The sequence below is a fragment of the Rhinoraja longicauda genome, chromosome 11 (assembly GCF_053455715.1).
Source record: "Rhinoraja longicauda isolate Sanriku21f chromosome 11, sRhiLon1.1, whole genome shotgun sequence".
NCBI lineage: Eukaryota > Metazoa > Chordata > Chondrichthyes > Rajiformes > Arhynchobatidae > Rhinoraja > Rhinoraja longicauda.
In genome coordinates, this window is record NC_135963.1 from 37,670,801 (window position 1) to 37,692,514 (window position 21,714).

Here is a 21,714-nt window from a genome sequence, read left to right on the forward strand (position 1 = left end):
TCGAGAGCATAAACTTCCCATTAGTTCCAAGCCTAGTCTCCATCTCTCTTGATCCCCTTGCCATTAGACCAAGATCTCACTCTGTCAAATGCTAGCTGATGTGTAATCTCCCCACCATTCAAGGGATCTACTGGAAGTGCTGATATCATCAAAGATTGTCATTGCCCTGGCCATGTTCTCACCTCACTGCTACTCTTCAGAAGAAGGTAGTGCAGCCTGTGAACTGTGACCACCAGGTTCAAGAATAAATCAGCCATCAGGCTTTTGAACCATATTGCACAAATGCAAACCACAACCACATCTCAACAGCGATATACGATGGACTTTGTATAGATTGCACTATTTATTTCAGACTGGGGACCTAATATTACTGATAATTTATTGCATTACTGATTATTAATAATAATTAATAATGTTTACTGGTAATTTATTGCATTATTAATTAACGTTACTTCCCTTTATCATGTATCTGTACACTGTGGATGGCTCGATTATAATCATGTATTGTCTTTCCGCTGACTGGCTTGCGTGCAACAAAAGCTTTTCACTGTACCTTGGCACACATGACAATAAATTAAACTCAACGCTATTATATATTTATTTGTTGTGTTGTTGCATTAATGTGTTTGTAAAGCTGCAGATGCTGGAATCTTGAGCAAAACACAGTGCTGGAGTAACTCAATGGGTCAGAGAGCATCTCTGGGGGGAATGAATCAGCGACATGAATATTTGTGCACTCATTTCACAAAATCAGCCTATAGGATGCTCCAAAATATTTTGCAATTATTGAGTATTTTTGAAGCGTTGTCAATGCCATAAAAGAGGAAGAACAGCACCGAATGTTTACCAGGCAAGGTCCCATAATCTGTTATGTGATAGTTACCAGGTAATATACAGATAGTAATGATGGTTGAGAAATAAGTATTGACCAGGCAGTAGGAAGCAATGCCCTGCCCTTTGCAATGTCAACACACAGAAAACTGATGACAATTTATGTATCTTTTATTTATAATGAATGATCTCTTGCTCTCTTGCTATCCACTTTGCTGCTGTAACACTGTAAATTTCCCCGGTGTGGGACGAATAAAGGAATATATTATTATTATTATTATTATTATTATTATTATGCTTGAATATCTTATCTGTCTGGAAATAGCACCTCCGTTGACAAAACTGTACCTCCAAATCGCAAAAAAAATGTCAACCTGTCTTTCACATCTGACTTGACATATAAACATTCTGATTTCAAAGGCAGACTACAACTCACTGCCCTGTTGGGGAACAGCTTTAATTCCAGGGGCTAATATCATGACAAAGGATTAAGGATATTTGATTCGTACTCCAAACAAAATAGAGTACTTGTTTAAAGTTTAGTTTAGAGATACAGATTAATTTAAAGATACGGCATGGAAACGGGCCCTTCGGCCCACCGAGTCCACGCCAACCAGTGATCACCCGTACACTAGTTCTATCCTACACACTAAGAACAATTTACAGAAGCCAATTAACCTACAAACCTGAACATCTTTGGAATGTGGGGGGAAACTGGAGCAGCCGGAGAAAACACACACGGTCACAGGGAGAACATACAACCTCTGTACAGACAGCATGCGCAGTCAGGATCAAACCCGGGTCTCTAGCACTGTAAGGCAGCAACTCTACGGCTGTGCCACTTTGTATACTCTATAGTTTTACGAGGATTGCACGCAAACTGGCGCATCAAAGGCTCCTAGGGAATTACAAACCAAAATCAGGTGAAAAAAGAAACCTGTTCTGTAATAAACTGGTACAACAGTTACGAGCAGAATGCTTTGAAAGAAAGCATAACAGATTGAAAGCACAGCTAGTTGTAACACAAATGTGCACTTGCATCACCAGGGTTTAGAAGGGGATGGCAATTATTTTTCTCTCTTACCCACTGCCTCATCAGGAGTCCAGTAGCCTGATGCATCGCAGATACGAGGCGAAGAGGCCGTGTGTGCATACTGATAAAATTTTCCATCTTCATCACAATCGCCACACAACGTTCCCACCTCTCTATCGAAGAAAAGAAAGAAGAGGATGTTAAGAAGTCCGTGCAATCGAATGCAATCTTAATCCCAAAATGGGCAAGATCAAGGTCATGCTGAAACAAAAAGATGAACTTGAAGTCCGATTTAATCTTCATTCAAGGAGTAACCAAAGTACAGAGGTAGGGAAAGATCTGAATAAATCATCGCTCTAAGCTGAGGTCACTGATGGCAGGATACAAATGACACGATAGGTTTTGAAGGAAATCACTCAACAACATCTGCAGTGTTTCAGCAAGTCTGTTTGAAGTGACAAAGAGATATTTGTAACCTCTTGCATTAGATAGACCAGTCTATCATCACTTGCTGCCCAGTCTCTGGACAGGAGCCATAAACCCTGCTGCTTCAGAAATGGAAGCAAGATAAATCACCAAGGAAATTTTTAACTGACTACATGCAAGTAGGTACCACAACAAGAACAGTACAAGCATGCCATTTGATACAGTTCTTTTCATGGCCTTTTGCTATTCCAAGGCACTTTACAATCAATAAAGCATAGCAGTTATGTAGTTTGAGGTTATCAATAAAACCAAATATAAATCTCTCCAGGCAAATCAAAAATGTAAAACTAATTATCACACTCCTATCTATTAATTATGAACTTTTAAAACAAAATATGAAAGATAAGAATCTGGAATGAAATAAATGAAATTGCTGAAATATTTTATTTTGATACAGTTTATAAAATAATTCAGAATATTTCATTAAAAGTGAAGTCACAAGTAGTGAAACAAGAATTCATTCCAAGCACCGCAACTCGTTAATCTACTAAGATCTTGCACCTTCACCTTGCACCTCTATGAACAAATGGGCAGGGTTTGTAAACTGTGCTACATATGGTGATCTCTTAGGTGTTAGCGAGTCTGTGCCCAGGGCAAGTCAACCACTTTATCAGAGCAACCTCAGAAGGATGTTCCTCTGGAACCCTTACTGTCTCACTTGGTTAAAACCCTGATAAATTGATGGGGGATATCATATTACTGAACAGAAATAAACCAATAGGAACACAATTTAAGATTGGGGATGCTTTCCATATAATCAGTAGGGATGCTGATGTCCAACAATTATCCTAGTCCAAGCACAGAAGTTGTTGCCAAAGTAGTCCAAGTCTCCAGCTGCCTTATAACAATCAATTGCTCAGCTCCACATGGGACAATAAAGACTGTAGAATTCTCCTTTGATCAATACTTGGCCTCATGGTTTATAAAAATAGAAGACGATATTTTCAAAGAACGTCATCACTTTGCAAAATTAGAAAAATAAACTTTGCCAAATCTTAATTGATATTTATCACTTAAAGAATTGTTTGCAGAAGTCTAATCCTTTCCTTAGAAAGCAAATGCAATCTTGGCTAAAGCAAATTAAGTAATACATCAAGCAATAACTAATACTGAGTGCTTGCACGTGTTTCTGTGGACACGTGCTCTCTCATTGATTCAATGATACCTTATTGTCACATGAACCTAGGTACAGTGAAATGCTTTGTTTTGCATACCACCCAGTAAAATCATACAGCAGACCTCATCTAGGCAGTACACAAGTGTTGCGCTAATTCTGGCGCCGACAAAGTTACAAAACCGAACAGTCCTAACTTCTGCCTGCAGGCAGTCCTCCACTGGGTCTCCCTTCGTTCTCGATGGCCCCCTGCCTGGTCCCCCTGCCTGGTCCCCCTGCCTGGTCCCCCTTTATTCTCCACCCCCGGGTCCCTCTATGGCCTCAGCACCCTCCCCCCCCAGGTCCCCCTACATCCTCAGCACCTCCGCCCCACGTCCCCCAACGTCCTCAGCGCCCCCCCCACGTCCGCCTACGTCCTGTGACCTCCTGCCGTGTCCCCCTATGTTCTCGGTGGCCCTCCTCGCTCTCGAGTCTAGTCAGTCCAGCTCAGGATTCACACTAATATCACACCATAGAGAATAGATTAAGAATGATACTGTTTAGCAGAGGTTGCAAATTTAAAACAGAAGATCATGATGGATAGTAGACTCTCTCTCTGTGTACTAATTGCTGAGTAACATGTTGGCATGAAGCGAACCCTCCCAAAATAGTTCAGTTGCCATTCAATCTAAATAAATAGATGTTGGAGACTCCTGGTTTAACATGCCATAAGGTAGCATGTAAATATCTGCACCATATAAGAAAAATCTACTTTTAATGTCCATTAGACAAGATCGTTAAGGGTCAAGGAAGCATTGCAAATAAGGTGGAGTGATGATAAAGGTCAGCGACGATTTCATGACACTGAAGTACAAATCATAGGGGACAAAGACCTACCCCAATTCCCGCAATTGTACCCTGATCACCTAACGCAAGCGCACGTCAAGGAAAGGAGATGGCGCAGATTTTTTTGCAGATATTCTTGATGCCGGAACTGGATTGTAACCTGATGTGAAGAACATTGAAAAAGAACAAGCCCGTATGGTTTAGAAAGGAAAGGTCAGACTTCACAAACCTCCTTCACTGTTTTCAGGACATTTCACAAAACGTACAGTGGAATGAGGGAGGAGCTGGCTAAAGTTGATTGGAAACAATCCCGAGCAGGAATGACACTGGAGCAGCAATGGCAAGAATTTCTGGGAATGATGCAGGATCCTTTCATTCCAAAGAGGAAGAAAGATTCTAATGGGAGAATGTCCGTGGTTGACAAGGGAAGTCAAAGACAGCATAAAACTAAAAGAGAAGGCAAATAACATTACAAAGATGAGTTGGAAACTGGAGGATTGGGAAGCTTTTAAAAAACAACAGAGGGTAACTACAAGGCAATGTGGGAAGAAAAGATTAAATACAAAATTAAGCTAGCTAATAATATAAAAGAGGATAACAAAAATTTCTTCAGATATATAAAGGGTAAGAGGCAAGACTGGACATTGAATTGCTGGAAAATGATGTAGGAGACATGATAATGGGGAATTAAGAAAAGGAAGTTGAAGTGAATACATTTTTTGCATCAGTCTTCACAGTGGTAGACACCAGCAACATGCCGGAAATTCAAGAGTCAGGGGGTAGAAGTTAGTGGAGTGACTATCACTAACTTCGGCCCAAACGACGTTGGAAAGAAGGGGATAGATATTCTGCAGCGTGACTTTAGAGAGCTCGGAAAAATGCTGAAAAGCAGGACCTCCAGGGTGGTTATCTCCGGTTTGTTTCCAGTTCCTCGTGCTGGTGAGAGCAGGAAAAGGGAGATACGGGACCTAAATGTGTGGCTGAGGAGCTGGTGCAGGGGGCTGGGATTTAGACCACAGGGATCTGTTTTGGGGTAAGGGGGAATTGTACAAAAGGGACGGATTGCACCTTAGCAGGAAGGGGACCAGCATTCTGGCAGACAGGTTTGCCGCTGCTACACAGGTGGTTTAAAACTATCTGGGGGGGGGGGGGGGTATGTCAAATGGGATAGTCATGGATGGAGTTAAAGGGAAAGAGAGTAAAGGTTTAGTTAATGACCCCAGAATTAACGGAAAAGAACGCTCTCAAAGGGATAGGAGAGTGTGGCCAAGTGTAATAGGAATCGATGTGAAAGGTGAGATGAGTAAGGAAATAAAAGTATTGTATATGAATGCACAAAGTATAAGAAGTAAAGTAGATGAACTTGAGGCTCAGTTAGAGATTGGTAGATTTGACTGTGGGGATTACAGAGACGTGGCTGCAGGAGGATCAGGCCTGGGAACTTAATATTCAGCGTTATACATCCTATAGAAAGGACAGGCAGGTGGGCAGAGGCAGTGGGGTAGCTCTGTTGGTGAGGGATGAAATTCAGTCCTTTGCGAGGGGTGACATAGGGACTGACGATGTAGAGTCACTGTGGATAGAGTTCAGGAATTGTAAAGGTAAGAAGACACTAATTGGAGTTATCTACAGACCCCAAAATAGTAGCCCGGATGTAGGGAGTAAGTTGCAGCAGGAGTTAAAACTGGCATGTAACAAAGATAATGCCACTGTGGTGATGGGGGATTTCAATATGCAGGTAGACTGGGAAAATCATGTTGGCTCTGGACCCCAAGAAAGAGAGTTTTTAGAGTGCCACCGAGATGGATTCTTAGAGCAGCTTGTACTGGAGCCTACCAGATTATTTTCTCAATGGTGTCAGGTTAGGTAAGGGGGAAGTGCAGCGAGACCTGGGTGTCCTTGTACACCAGTCACTGAAAGTAAACATGCAGGTACAGTAGGTAGTGAAGAAAGCTAATGGCATGTTGGCCTTCATAACGAGAGGATTTCAGTATAGGAGTAAAGAGGTTCTTCTGCAGTTGTATAGGGCCCTGGTAAGACCACATCTGGAGTATTGTGTGCAGTTTTGGTCTCCTAATTTGAGGAAGGACATCCTTGTACTTGAAGCAGTGCAGCATAGGTTCACGAGATTGATCCCTGGGATGGCAGGACTGTCATATGAGGAAAGATTGAAAAGACTAGGCTTGTATTCACTGGAGTTTAGAAGGATGAGAGGGGATCTTATAGAGACATATAAAATTATGGATTAATTTAAGAGAAGTTGGGCACAGGTTACTGATTGTGGATGATCAGCCATCATCACAATGAATGGCAGCACTGCCTCGAAGGGCCAAATGGCCTCCTCCTGCACCTATTTTCTATGTTCTGTGTAAAGAGCAAGTGCTTGGGAAGCTGAAAGGTCTGAAGGTGGATGTCACCTGGACCGGATGGGGTCGGAAAGAGGTGGCTTTAGAGATTGTGGAGGCATCAGTTGTGATCTTTTAAGGATCACTAGAGTCAGGGGTGCAAATTGCAAAAATGACACCGCTGTTGAAGAAGGGGACGAAGCAGAAAAGTGGAAACTATAAGCCGGTTAGCCTGACTTTATTTTAGATTTTAGTAAGATTTTAGAGTCCATTATAGAAGATGAGATTTCTTAGTACTTAGAAGCACGCAATAAAATAGGCCAAAGTCAACATGGTTTTTGTGAAAGGGAGATCATGCCTGTTAGAATTCTTCGAGGAAGTAAATAGCAGGATAGACAAAGGAGAGTCAGTGGATGTGGTTTACCTGGATCTTCATAAGGCCTTTGAAAAGGTGCTGCATGGGAGGCTGCTAAAGAAGATGAGAGCCCATGGTATTAGAGGGCAGATACTAGCAAGGATAACCAGTTGCCTGGATAGCAGAAGGCAAAGAGTGGCATTAAAGGGGGCTTTCTCTGGTTGGCTGCCAGTGACTAGCAGAGGTCGGTGCTGGGGCCACTACTCTTCACGGTGTATATCAATGATTTGGGTGAGGGATTTGAAGGCTTTGTGGCAAAGTTTGCAGATGATACGAAGATATGTGGAGGGGTAGGTAGTATAAAGGAGGGACTCTGCAGAATTGACTTGGACAGGTTGGAAGAGTGGGCTGAAAAGTGGCAGATGGAATACAGTGCAACAAAATGTGGATTTTGGTAGTAGGAATAAAGGAGTAGACTATTTTCTAAACGGGGAGAGAGTTGGCCTTCATTGTGAGAGGATTTGAGCTTAGGAGTAAAGAGGTCCTACTACAGTTCTACAGGGCCCTGGTGAGACCTCATCTGGAGTATTGTGTGCAATTTTGGTCTAATTTGAGGAAGGACATTATTTCTATTGAGGGAGTGCAGCATAGTTTCACCAGGTTAATTCCCGGGATGGAGGGACTGACATATGATGAAAGAATGGGTCGACTGGGCTTTTTTTTAAACTGGAATTTAGAAGGATGAGAGGGGATCTTATACAAACATAAAAAATTCTTAAAGGATTGGACAGGCTAGATGCAGGAAAAATGTTCCCGATGTTGGGGGAGTTCAGAACCAGGGGGTCATAGTTTAAGACTAAGGGGTAGACCAATTAGGACTGAGATGAGGAAAATCTTTTTCACACAGAGAGTTGTGAATCTCTGGAATTCTCTGCCATCGAAGGGAGTGGAGGCCAATTTACTGGATGTTTTCAAGAGAGAGTTAGATTTAGCTCTTAAGGCTAAAGGAATCAAGGAATATGGGGAAAAAACAGGAACGAGGTACTGATTTTAGATGGAAGATAGACACAAAAAACAGTTATCACAAAATGCTGGAGTAACTCAGCGGGTCAGGCAGCATCTCAGGAGAGAAGGAATGGGCAATGTTTCGGGTCGAGACCCTTCTTCAGTCAGGGGAGGGGACGGGACAAAGATAGAATGTAGTAGGAGACAGGAAGACAGTGGGAGAACTGGGAAGGGGGAGGGGACAGAGAGGGACAGAGGATCTATCTGAAGTTAGAGAAATCAATGTTCAGAGCACTGCCCAAGCTGCCCAAGCGAAATATGAGATGCTGTTCCTCCAATTTGCGCTGGGCCTCACTATAACAATGGAGGAGGCCCATGACAGAAAAGGTCAGACTGGGAGTGGGAGGGGGAGTTGAAGTGCTCAGCCACTGGGAGATCAGGTTGGTTAAGGGGGACTGAGCGAAGGTGTTCAGCGCAACGATCACTGAGCCTGCATTTGGGCTCGCCGATGTAGAGACGTTGACATCTGGAACAGTGGATACAATAGATGAGGTTGGAGGAGGTGCAGGTGAACCTCTGCCTCACATGGAAAGACTGTTTGGGTCCTTGGATGGAGTCGAGGGGGGAGGTAAAGGGACAGATGTTGCATCTCCTGCAGTTGCAGGGGAAAGTACCTGGGGAGGGGGTGGTTTGGGTAGGAAGGGATAAGTGGACCAGGGAGTTATGGAGTGAACATTTTCTCCCCTTTCTGCTTTCTGCAGAGACCGTTCCCTCCGTAACCAAATGTTTATGAGATCGATGCCAGGAATGATTGGGTTAACATGATGAGCATTTGATGGCACTGGGCTTGTATTCGCTGGTGTTTAGAAGAATGAGGGGGAACCTCATTGAACTTTAACGAATAGTAAAAGGCATGGATAGAGTGAATGTAGAGTGGTGTTTCCACTGGTTGCAGAGTCTAGGACGAGAGGCCATAGCCTCAGAATAGAAAGGTGATAAGAAGGAATTTATTTAATCATAGGGTGGTTCATCTGTAGATTTCATTGCCACAGAAGGTTGTGGAGGCCAAGTCAATGGATATTTTTAAGGCAGCTTCTTGAATAGTTAGGGTGCCAGGGGTTATAGTTTGAAGGCAGAAGAATGGGGTTGAGAGGGAAAGATAGATCAATAATGATTGAATGGCAGAGTAGACTTTATGGGCCGATTGGCTGCATTCGGCACCTAGAACTTATGAATTTCCTCAGGTCATAATTACTTGGATTTTCATAGAGGACATGACAAGATTTGGCACAAATTATGGTGAAAACCAAAGGAATTCGGAGCGGAGGAAGATAGTCATAGGACAGGAAATTGAGAATAGAAGACGGCACAGTGGCACAGCAGTAAAGGTGCTGCTTTACAGCACCCGGGTTGGTATTTGACTGCGGGTGCTGTCTGTACTGAGTTTATGCGTTCTCCCTGTGGCCGTGTGGGGTTTTTTCCAGATGCTCCGGTTTCCTCCCACACTCCAAAGACATACCGGTTTGTAAGTTAATTGGCTTCAGTAAAATTATAAATTGTCCCTAGTGTGTAGGATACGGGGTGATAGCTGGTTGGCATGGACTAAGTGGGCCGAAGGGCCTGTTTCTGCTCTGTATCTCTAAAGTAAAGTCTAAAGTAAAAGTAAAGACAAAGATGCAAAGCTGCAGCAGGGAAAGGTGGTACCTTGCTGAGGAACCAATGTAAGTTCATCTGTCTATCCTCATTGCTGTAATATTTTCTGTGTGCTGAATATTCAGTTCGTAGGATATTAAACCAAAGGAGAAAGATCATTATAGAAACATAGTTAGGCAACAGCAAATTAATATAACATTGACCAATATTGAGTTTTGCACATTAGATGAAATATATGTTTGCAATAAAAATGCAAGGATAACTGTACGACAAAGAGAAAATTATGAAGGGTTTGAAGAAGGGTCTCGACCCGAAACGTCACCTATTCTGTCGCTCCAAAGATGCTGCCTGACCTGCTGAGTTACTCCAGCATTTTGGTGTCTACCCAAGAGAAAATTATTATTGTTAATGTGAAAACTGCAGCAAGATACTCACAAGAGCTGTCCTGGGATATGGAGCCGAATCCAAGGAATTCAGGTCAATTATGCTGAAAGTTTGCGGAATTAAACACTGCACATCCACATAAAACCCTTCTATTTGTGCTTATGAAGTAAGATTTTAGTTTCTCTTCTGTAAGCACAGGAGAGAGGCATTATAAATCATTCCAGTAAGACCTGTGAGAGCATCCTGGAGAGAAGGCAATGAATGGGAAACCTTGCTAAACTGCAGTGAACGTGAAGTAGCTCACCCAAGGTAATGACCATAAGACAAGGTCAGAAGCATAATGTAAAGCAAAGAGAAAACCAGAAAATAATTTATCTGAAAAGGTCAAACATAACAACCTTGGAAGCACTAGAGTTGATAAATTGAGCTACATTTAAGGTCCAGTTAGGCAAATGGCTGAGATCTGTGTTTTCAAAGGATTCAACTGACATTTTGTGTTTGAGTATTTGCCTTTCACTTTATCGTTCTGTAAAAACAGTATTGGAAATAACTTATCATGGAGTAATCTCCCTGTATTAGGAAACATTTAAGGTTTAATGCTGGTGATCTAATGCTGGACAATGGACACAGTTGGCAAAATGCAGATGTGAAGAAGTGTGTAAAATGGATTCTTTACACCATGTAAATTCATCCACTGTGAGCTTAATAAGTATTTACTTTGTGTTAAAGGAATTGTACATAAATGCTTGCAAGCAGTAAATGGCAAACTAGAAGGGACTTTTTCATAAAGGTCTGAAGTATAATGGAGTCAACAGGGAGAAGCCATTTTCTATGGCAAAAAGGTTAAAGGGCAGAGAACAGGTTTTAATGTGGCAAGTCATTTCTATCAAGGAACAGATTCCAAGTATTTGATAAGTACTTAAAAAGGAAGTATATGCAAGATTTTAAGAAATAATTAGGATCAAGAATCAGGCAAGTAGCTGGGTAATGGATGAAGGGTGAAATAGCCATGTCCTGTACTGAATGACTCCCATGACCTGAATTAAGTCAGGTGCAAGGCAATGAAAGAGTAGTTATCTAAGTTTCACAGCTTCGCATTGAATGTTACACCTAGTCAAGTAACGCTGGCAAGAAGTTGTGTAGTGTCAGGTGTAACATAGTGCACAGCTTAATACTGGGATTTTGTAGAGTGGAGAAGAAGGATCTTGTCTCCATTTCTGCCCAACTTCCAGTAATCTTTCAGAAATTCTGCAGATGCACTGCAAGTGTCACTCTAGTACCCACCTATTTTTAAATGTATTTAATTTGAAAGATCTGGATCTCTTAAACAATCTTTATTGTCTATTCCTAATTACTTTTGATCAAATGAATTGTTTGCAAGGTTGTTTCAGAGTCAATGATATTGGATGTCTCTGGAGTCACATACAGGCCAGGCTAGGTAAGGATAACTGATTCCAACCCCATTCCCTCTCGGTGGATATTAATAGTATGTTTTTATTCCACAATAATTCCAAATAAGGTTTATGTAGTCATCATTACTAACATGCCACATTAATCAGTGAGACTAAGTTCCATAGCTGCCATGGTGGGATTTAAACTTGGGTCCATGGAGTGATAACACAAGCCTCTGAACCACTCGTTGTGCCCTATCCAACCATATACAGTATAACAACATGATTCAGTCACACCGACTTTGATATACAACTGAGTCTGAAGAGTATCTTAAATAATCAGTGTGGACATTTTCCTCACCCTTCATGATTTGCTGCCCACTAATGTCTGGTGTCATGGAAGGTATAACGAAAACACTGACAGTGGATTTAATCCAATGCTCCACTAAATGGGGAACAACTAGTTCATGACATGTCCATTCAAACATTAATTATTAGTGAGGCTGATTTAAACTCAGTCCTATCAGATTATTGTAAAATAAAAACAAACTATTAATATTCAACGAGAGGGAATGGGGGTTGGAATCAGTTATCCTTACCTGCTCTTAACCGTTCTGGCCTGTATGCATCTCCAGAGACACCCCATATTATTGACTCTCTGAAACAGCCTTGCAAGCTATTCGTTTTATCAGACAGTTTGGGATGGGCAATAAATATTGGTCTAGCTAAAGATACCATCTCCATCACAGGAGACAGACTAGTGACGGACATTTACTATAAACCCACTGACTCGTACAGCTATCTGGACTACATTTCTTCCCACCTGGTCCCCTGCAAAAAGTCTATCCCCTACTCCCAATTCCTCCGTCTACGCCACATCTGCGACCGGGATGAGGTGTTTCACAATAGGGCGTCAGAGATGTCCTCATTCTTCAGGAAACGGGGCTTCCCCTCTTCCATTATAGATGAGGCTCTCACTAGGGTCTCTTCTACATCCCGCAGCTCCGCACTTGCTCCCCCTCCCCCCACTCGTAACAAGGACAGAATCCCCCTCGTTCTCACCTTCCACCCCACCAGCCAGCGGATCCAACAAATCATCTGCCAACATTTCTGTCACCTACAACGGGACCCCACCACTGGCCATATCTTCCCATCCCCTCCACTCTCTGCGTTCTGCAGAGACCGTTCCCTCCGTAACTCCCTGGTCCACTCGTCCCTTCCTACCCAAACCACCCCAACCCCGGGCACTTTCCCCTGCAACCGCACGAGATGCAACACCTGTCCCTTTACCTCCCCCCTCAACTCCATCCAAGGACCCAAACAGTCTTTCCAGGTGAGACAAAGGTTCACCTGCACCTCCTCCAACCTCATCTATTGCATCCGCTGCTCTAGATGTCAACTTATTTACATCAGCGAAACCAAGCGCAGGCTCGGTGATCGCTTCGCTCAACACCTGCGCTCAGTCCGCATTGACCAAACTGATCTTCCGGTAGCCGAGCACTTCAACTCCCCCTCCCATTCCCAGTGTGACCTTTCTGTCATGGGCCTCCTCCATTGCCATAGTGAGGCCCACCGGAAATTGAAGGAACAGCACCTCATATTTCGCCTGGGCAGCTTGCAGCCCAGTGGTATGAACATCGACTTCTCCAACTTTAGATAGTTCCTCTGTCCCTCTCTTCCCCTCCTCCTTCCCAGATCTCCCTCTATCTTCCTGTCTCCACCTATATCCTTCCTTTGTCCCGCCCCCCTGACATCAGTCTGAAGAAGGGTCTTGACCCGAAACGTCACCCATTCCTTCTCTCCCGAGATGCTGCCTGACCTGCTGAGTTATTCCAGCATTTTGTGAATAAATACCATGAACAATGTGTAGATTTGACAGACGATTGTGGTTATTCATCCCAGGTACAGAGGGAGCAGAGATAGAGACCGTAATACATTAAAGGAGTACAGACAGGGACTATAACAGGGTGAGCAGTCAGGATGTGGAAGGATGGAGGTTTTGAAAGATTAGGTCATCAAAAAGGAGGAGGTGACTAATTAAGCAGATAGGGCATCATGGTGGCGCAGCGGAAGAGTTGCTGTCTTACAGCGCCAGAAACTGAATAGATGTGGCAGGAGGGTAGAGGACGATGGGAAAGTGGACCAGGATGTAAATGGAACACAAAGATGGCAAATAGACAATAGACAATAGACAATAGGTGCAGGAGGAAGCCATTCGGCCCTTCGAGCCAGCACCGCCATTCAATGTGATCATGGCTGATCATTCTCAATCAGTACCCCGTTCCTGCCTTCTCCCCATAACCCCTGACTCCGCTGTCCTTAAGAGCTCTATCCAGCTCTCTCTTGAATGCATTCAGAGAATTGGCCTCCACTGCCTTCTGAGGCAGAGAATTCCACAGATTCACAACTCTCTGACTGAAAAAGTTTTTCCTCATCTCAGTTCTAAATGGCCTACCCCTTATTCTTAAACTGTGGCCCCTTGTTCTGGACTCCCCCAACATTGGGAACATGTTTCCTGCCTCTAACGTGTCCAACCCCTTAATAATCTTATACGTTTCGATAAGATCTCCTCTCATCCTTCTAAATTCAGACCAGAAGCGACTGGATGAAGCAGTGAAACATAATTACAGCAGGCAGGTGGCTAAGCAGTAGAGAGCAACGATTGACTTCAGAGCTGGGGTCTGTGGAGCAAAGTTAGGTGTCCAAAGGAGGAGAAAGTGTCAAAGGGGAGGGCAAACAGATCCAGGTATGATTCTATGATCAGGACTCAGCCATTTCACAACACTGCAAGTGGACTTCCAACAGGCAAGCTTCATGTTTGGGGTTCCATTGAAGCTCTGTGTCCAGAGTTAAATGCAAGTATCCACAATTGGCTTATGGATGGCAAAGACACATTCATAAGCCAATGGAGTTTAGGAAGAGGATACAGAGGGAGACAGTAGTAAATCACGCACTGGCAGGGTCCACTGGAAAAGCCGGTTGATGAAACCTTTGACATCGAGAAGGCACTCGAGGTAGAAAGATAATGAAAGAATAGAATGGGGCATTGGGGTTGGTACAAGAAGGAGGTGGCATTGAAATCCCAATAGACTTCTCAGAAGGAGTCACAGAGGGAAACTACACAGCTGAAGCACATATCCTACACTCATATAAGTTCTGTTTCCAAACAAATTACATCCCAAATAATTTGGAATACAGCATATGATCTTCATACAATCTGCTAAGAATCACATAGCCCTTACTATTCTAATGCCAATGGAATTAGTAACAGATGTCAGCCTACCTCTGGCTACCTGAGGTCTGAATTTGTAAATCCCACTTAATGCCACTATAAATTCAGTCCGTTCTCCAGAAATGCACTCCAATAATTTCTGCAGGCCATTCTTCTGTGAAAATAGAAGAAGCACTGTTTCTGCCGGACTTCCCCACACTACAGCGTCACTAAGCAGTGGAACTGGGAGTGATGCCAGCCCCAGAGATCTCCACAGATTCAATCAGATGGCCCGAGCCTCACATTAATGTGATCAATAGAACACAAGTCAAGGCACAGACCTCCGGCCTTCTCTACGATCAGATAACATTAACTCTTCCCTTTCTCAATTTCTTTTGTGTCTAAATATATTTCTGCATCTTCTGAATATTGTGAGCAGTTTTAGGCCCCATGTCTGAGGAATGATGTGCTGGCATTGGAGAGGGTCCAGTGTAGCTTTACGAGAATGATCCCAGGGATGAGTGGGTTAATGCATGTTTTGTGTTTGATGGCTCTGGGCCTGTACACGCTAGAGTTTACAAGGATGAAAGGGAACGCGTTGAAACCTTCCAAATAAGCCTAGAGTGGATGTGGAGTGAATGGTCCCATTAGTGGGAGAATCTAGGACCAGAGGACATAACCTCAGAGTAACAGGGCATACCTTAAGAATGGAGGTGAGGAGGAATTTCTTTAGCCAGAGAGTGGTGAATCTGTGGGATTCATTGCGGTGGAGGACGTCACTAAGTATTTTAAAAGCGGAAATTGATTGATTCTTGTAAAGGCGTCAAAAGTTACAGGGAAAAGACAGGACAATGCGGTTGAGATGGAAAAATCGATCAGCCATTATTGGATGGTGAAGCAGACTCAATGGGCCAAATGGCCTGATTCTGCTCCTCTGACTTCTGATCGTTTGAATCAAGCATCTATAGATATGAATAAGATTTGTAACATTCCCAAAAATAGACACAAAAGGCTGGAGTAAGTCAGCGGTTTAGGCAGCATCTCTGGAGAAAAAGGATGGGTGACGTTTCGGATCGGAACCCTTCATCAGGCTGAAAGTAGAGGGGGGGGAGAAACTGGAGGTAGGAAAAGGCCAGAACAAATCAGGGTGGGCAACAGATGACCAAGGAAGGGTGGAGACCACAATGGCCCATTGTTGGCTGGGATGAGGTGATAATGAAGGGATATAGTGATGCGAACAGTGGAACTGGTAGGACCACGAGCGAGGGGGAGGGGTGGAAAGAAAGGGAATGCAGCGGTTACTTGAAATTAGAGAAATCAACGTTCATACCGCTGGGTTGTAAGCTGCCCAAGAGAAATATGAGGTGCTGTACTTCCAATTTGTGCGAGGCCCAGGAAAGGAAGGTCAGTATGGGAATTGGAAGCGGAGTTAAAATGTTTGGCAACCGGGAGATCGCCAGTATCTTAATTTAATTTTTTTTTTAATGTAATTAAGCATCTTCGATGTAGCTGGCAGTTCTGAAAGGAGAAAATTTAAGAGCAGGTCTTCAGCAGACCCATTGTCAAGTCCAAGACTTTCCGAGTAACAGGTGGAACTGTATCTGTTGCTGTTGATGGACTTTGTTGAAAGCCATAGATGTGCTGGGATTGTCCCATAACAGGCCTCTCTAATTCAACAGCTTCAATCTCAATGACCTCGTGTAAAATGTAGTTAAAGATAAAAAGATTCATCCAAAAAGTTACCAGGCGCCAGGTCAATTGGACTTTTTATGTTTGGCTTTGATAGGTTTTGTTTACCTAAGGGGCTGCAGGGATAAAGATTTAAGGTGGTTAAATGAAGCGCAAAGATCAGAGGGCTGAACAGTCTTCTCTGTTGCATACAAGATCAGACAATGCTTCTGATATTTCTATCCTAACTACAGCAAAATGCTCACTGTTTGATCCACAAGTAAAAGTGGGAGAAGCCTGCTCTTGGTATTATTTACAACCAGCCTCCTTACAAGATGCTGTAGTTAGGATATTGGTAAGCAAACATCTTTATAATTAATGGCCAATTATTTTCAAACTGCAAAATCCTTTGGAAGAAGAATAATTTAAACAATAAAGCTGGCAACTGATTTGTATATTCACAAAATGCTGGAGTAACTCAGCAGGTCAGGCAGCATCTCTGGAGAGAAGGAATGGGTTTGTATAAACTGATTTGTATAAACTGATTTGTACAAACTGCACTTTGGGAAATGTGGCAAATAGTACACCTGGAACTACTTTGCTAGTGGCTTTGTGTGGCAGAGCCCAATACGTAGAGCCTCACCATTGGGGTTGTTTTTTTGTATGCTAATCATCACAGCTGTTTAGCAGCTTTAAAAACTTAACAGATAAATAAATCAAATGCTTGCCTCCTAAACATTGCACACACACTTATCAACACAACATTGTGCAAAACAAAGCTGATGAGAAACAGAAGGCATTGGCCCAGTAGCACAGTTCCATGGGTTCCGCACATCAGGCATTCCTCAGCCCATCAACGACAGAAGGTCCCACCTTCTGCTCTAGATCCAAAAGTTAAGTAGCAACGAACGAGCTGGAACTGTCTCGCATTAGACTTTAGAGATACAGCGTGGAAACAGGCCCTTCGGCCCATCGAGTTCGCACCAACCAACGATCGCCTCCTACACTAGCACCATCCCACACTCGAGGGACAATTTACAAAAGCCGATTAACCGACATACCTGCACGTCTTTGCAATGTGGGAGGAAATTGGAGCACCCGGAGAAAACCCACGTGGTCACAAGAAGTACATACAAACTCAGTACAGATAGCACCCATAATCAGGATCGAACCTGGGTGTCTGGCACTGTTGGGCAGCAACTCTACCCTTGTGACTGAAATAAGACTGAAGATAAGGAAATACACAAAATGCTGGAATAACTCAGCGGGACAGGCAGCATCCGAATGCTGACTGTCCCGCTGGGTTACTCCAGTATTTTGTGTCTATCTTTGGTGTAAACCAGCATCTGCTGTTCCTTCCTGCACATGAAGATGAGGAAACCTTTCCACCACGTTCAAACCAGAAAATACATCACATACATTACATATATAGGTAGGAAAGAACTGCAGATGCTGGTTTATACCGAAGACACACACACATTGATGGATGGACTCAGAGAGTCAGGCAACATCTCTGGAGGAAAATAATTGGTAACATTTCAGCACAGAACCCTTCTTCGGTGTTAAAGTGGAGGTGGAGGAGGGAAGGGGGGGGGGAATAAACAAGAGGCAAGAAAAAGCTAAAATAAATCAGGGCCGGCACAAGATGAACTCAGGAAGGGTGGAGCCCATAATGGTCCATTGGTGGCTGGGAAGGTGTGATAAGGATGCAAACAGTAGAACAGGTCGGACAATTAGGTTGGGGGAGAGAGAATGCAGAAGTTACTTGAAACTAAATACCTAGGCAACTGAGAACATTGCTGTGGTATACAAGGACTGAGAAATATAATGTGAACCTAACTAAACCAGAGAGATGATGAACAGATGACCCAGGTAATTTATCAATCGTAGTCACTCTTTAAAAAGGAACCCAACAGCTGCAGAATGCAGGCTTAGCAAGTACACGCACAAAAGAGAAAATACAAGGACAAACACACCGGGATAGACACCAGTATCAAATGCTGGCAGAACTCCCACAAGAAAGTGCTCTGAACTACTGTACATCAATGAGCAGGAAGACAGAGTCTAGGTTTAATTATTCATTCATGTGCTTGACATTTTATTTGGCAAACATACTCTCACCACCCCATGGGTGTCTCAAATGATAAAAGCCACAAGAAGCTGAAACATACTGATTCTGCCTCGACGCTGGGTAAAGGTCAGTGTGATTGGTGCGGTTTATTGATGCTACAAACACTTCGACACCCTGAGGTTAGAGGAAGAGGAAGAAGGGCTAGGTTTCTTGGTTCTTTGTCTAAAATTCCCTGTTGAGGTGGAACAGTGGTGCAGCGTAGTTGCCGCCTTGCAGCACCAAGACCCAGATTCGATCCGGGCTACGGGTGCTGTCCATACGGAGTCTGCCCTGTGACTGCGTGGGTTTTCTTGGGTGCAGACACAAAATGCTGGAGTAATTCAGCAGGTCAGGCAGCATCTCTGGAGAAAAGGAATAGGTGACCTTTTGGGTTGAAAAAAAGAGTCTTGACCCGAACGTTCACCTATTCCTTTTTTGCGGAGATGCTCCTTGACCCGCTGAGTTACTCCAGCATTTTGTGTCTTATCTTCAGTGTAAACCAGCATCTGCAGTTCCTACCTACACGTTTTCTCCGGGTGCTTCAGTTCTTCTTGTTCCATTCCAAAAGATTTGGATGCTACTATTGATATTTACACTACTCGCTTTAGTTTCTATGACCTTTTTCTAATTTTTGTTTTCTCTCCATTCAATGCCTAATGTGACCAGCATGTTGAAACTGGAGTCCTGTTTCCAATTTGCCTCAACCTTACTGTATGCCACAGGGGTGAATTGAAAACAGAAAATGCCCTACAGTGAAGCAAAGGGGAAAGTAAACATACTGTACACTAATTGATTCTCTTCCCCCCCACCTTCGCCATCGATGCCCGCCCCCTTCCACTATCCCCGCCAGCCTCCTTCTCTCCAACATTTGTGGCTGATCAGTAAAGCTGTACTAGAAAGAGGAGCAAGACACAAATTGCTGGATGAACTCCAGGGGGTCAGGCAGCATCTGTGGAGGGTAATGACAGGCAACCTTTTAGACCAGGACCCGTCTTCAAACTGATTGTCGTGGGGTGGGGGGGGGGGGGAGGGAATCTGGATTTGAGAAGTTGGGAGGGAGGGGGAGAAGGGGGGACAAAGTCTGGCAAGTGATAGGTGGATACAGTTGAGAGCAGTGGATTAAGTGACAAAGGCCAAAGGTGAAAAGGTTGGCCAGCACTATCAAAATCCTGAATGTACTGGATTGTCAGAGTTTTCCTGCAACTTAGCAGCTACTAAAGCTTTTATCATGTCCCCCACCACTAACTCCCCTCCATTGTGGCCCACCTGGACTCTCACCTATTTATCCCCTCCGTAACCCACTCCCTCCCCCTCCTGCTACTTTCCTCTCCCTGGCTTTACAATCCACAACTCTTCAAAGCTGTCTCACACCTTCTGTTCTTATCTCTGGTATTTGTTCCAACCATCTGCCTGCCACCCTGCCTCTGTGTAACCTATTGCTTGTTCTACCTCTCTCCTTTTCCAGTTTTCTTCTCTCCCCCACCTACAATCAGTCTGAAGATGGGTCTCAACCCGAAGCATCACCTATCCATGTTCTCCAGAGATGCTGCCTGACCCACTAAGTTAACCTAGCACTTTGTGTCCTTTTGAGTATGAACCAGCATCTGCAGTTCTGCTGATTGAATGGATTGTGAGCTATTGTATAAACCCAGCCTGGCTCACTGATCAGAACAGTAGTGCCTTTGCACAACCAGATCTAGTAACAGCCAATGGAACTCAATAAGGAAGCGTGACTAAAACCTGATGTCAGCCAATGGAGAGCACTCATTGTCAGGAGGTTGCATTGGGGCCTGAACCTTGCGTGCACACTGGTGGTGATATTTCACTGTTGCACTATCGCAGGTGCCATGCTTCAGATGTTATGAGGTGTTGAACCAAAACATCTTCTGCCCTTTGGGTGGATATAAAAGATGCAGTGGTCCTAATTCAAAGAACAGTGGTGACGTTCTCTCAAGAGTTATTTCTGGCACAACCAATGATAATATATTGAGTTACCGGCTTATGAATACATTCAGCCCGTGGACCGAACTTGATCGCTGCTTCTGACACACTACAATGTTGCCTCTATTTTAAAACCACCCATAGGCTACAACATGTATCAGGACACCCCAAGGTCATGAAAAAGGTGGCAGAAATTAGAGAACATAGCAATGGACCACAATGTCTGTGCCGAACATTATATCATGATCAACTAATCTCCTCGGCCTTTACATGATCCATTTCCACAATTCCCTGCACATCCGTGTGCCTTTCTAAAAGCCTCTTCATCACCACCCTCATCTGCCCACATTTGGCCCGTATCCCTCTAAACCTTTCCTATCTATGTTCCTGTCAAAATGTCTCCAAAAATTGGCTGTTGTAAGTGCACAATTGATGACTCCAGGTCATCCAGAAGGACTCACCTTTCATACAGCATCCCACTGATCGATGGCAGCCAATGAATAGTTACAGAGTCCGGAGTCTGTCCGATCACTTCTGGAGCCACTGAAATGGGCGCAGGCTTTTTAGAATGAATCCAGCCTTGATAGACCAGGTCCAAGTAACAGTGCATTCGTGCAACCTGGTTTGGTGAAAAGTTATTGGTACAGCTATCATCTGTAAAATGAAAGAAAGACAGATGAGCATTTTTAGGAAATAAATGTTGTCATTTAGGTCAAAATAAAAGATTCACGAAAACATACTAAACGGAAGTGCCACGTGGAACTGACTCAGCCTTTTTATGGGCGGCACTGTGGCGCAGTGGTAAAGCTGCTGCCTTACAGCGCCTGAGACCCAGGTTCAATCTTGTCTATGGGTAATGTCTGTGCGGAGTTTATACGTTCTCGCTGCAATCAAATGGTCTTTCTCTGGGTGCTCTGGTTTCTTCCCACACTCCACAAGTTTGTAGGTTAATTGGCTTCTGCAAATTACCCCTAGTGTCTAAGATTTCAAAGCGGTGCAGATTTGTTGATTAATTGGCTTCTGTAAATTACCCGTAGTGAATAAGATAGAACTAGTGTACAGGTGAATGTAATTGGTGCAGGCTCAGTGGGTCGGAGGGCCTGTATCCAAGCTGTATCTCTAAACTAAACAACTTTCTGTTCATCATTTGGACTGAAGATTTAGGATAATGTTTGGTCCTTCCCTGAACCATGGGTGCACTCTCAACCATCTCATGCCTCAATATCATCCCAGCGCAGATCAATCTGTCAAAGATTAAACCTCAGAGGATCACAGCTCAGGGCTCCATTGGGTTGGTTGATACAGAAAATCTTTCAGTCCCCAGTACCATTGTCTTTCTATGAGGACCTATACATCAGGAGG

At 43.7% G+C, this 21,714-nt stretch overlaps 1 protein-coding gene across 1 annotated transcript in view; it reads right to left on the reverse strand.

Annotated features, from left to right (window-relative positions):
• Positions 1-21,714, reverse strand: part of pappa2 (pappalysin 2) — a 266,339-nt gene that overhangs the window by 141,847 nt on the left and 102,778 nt on the right. The window contains exons 5-6 of the mRNA XM_078407399.1: positions 20,814-21,006; positions 1,916-2,037 (exon numbers count right to left, since the gene is read on the reverse strand). Coding sequence (XP_078263525.1) covers positions 1,916-2,037; positions 20,814-21,006 — 315 coding nt within the window. The remainder of the gene's footprint in view (positions 1-1,915; positions 2,038-20,813; positions 21,007-21,714) is intronic.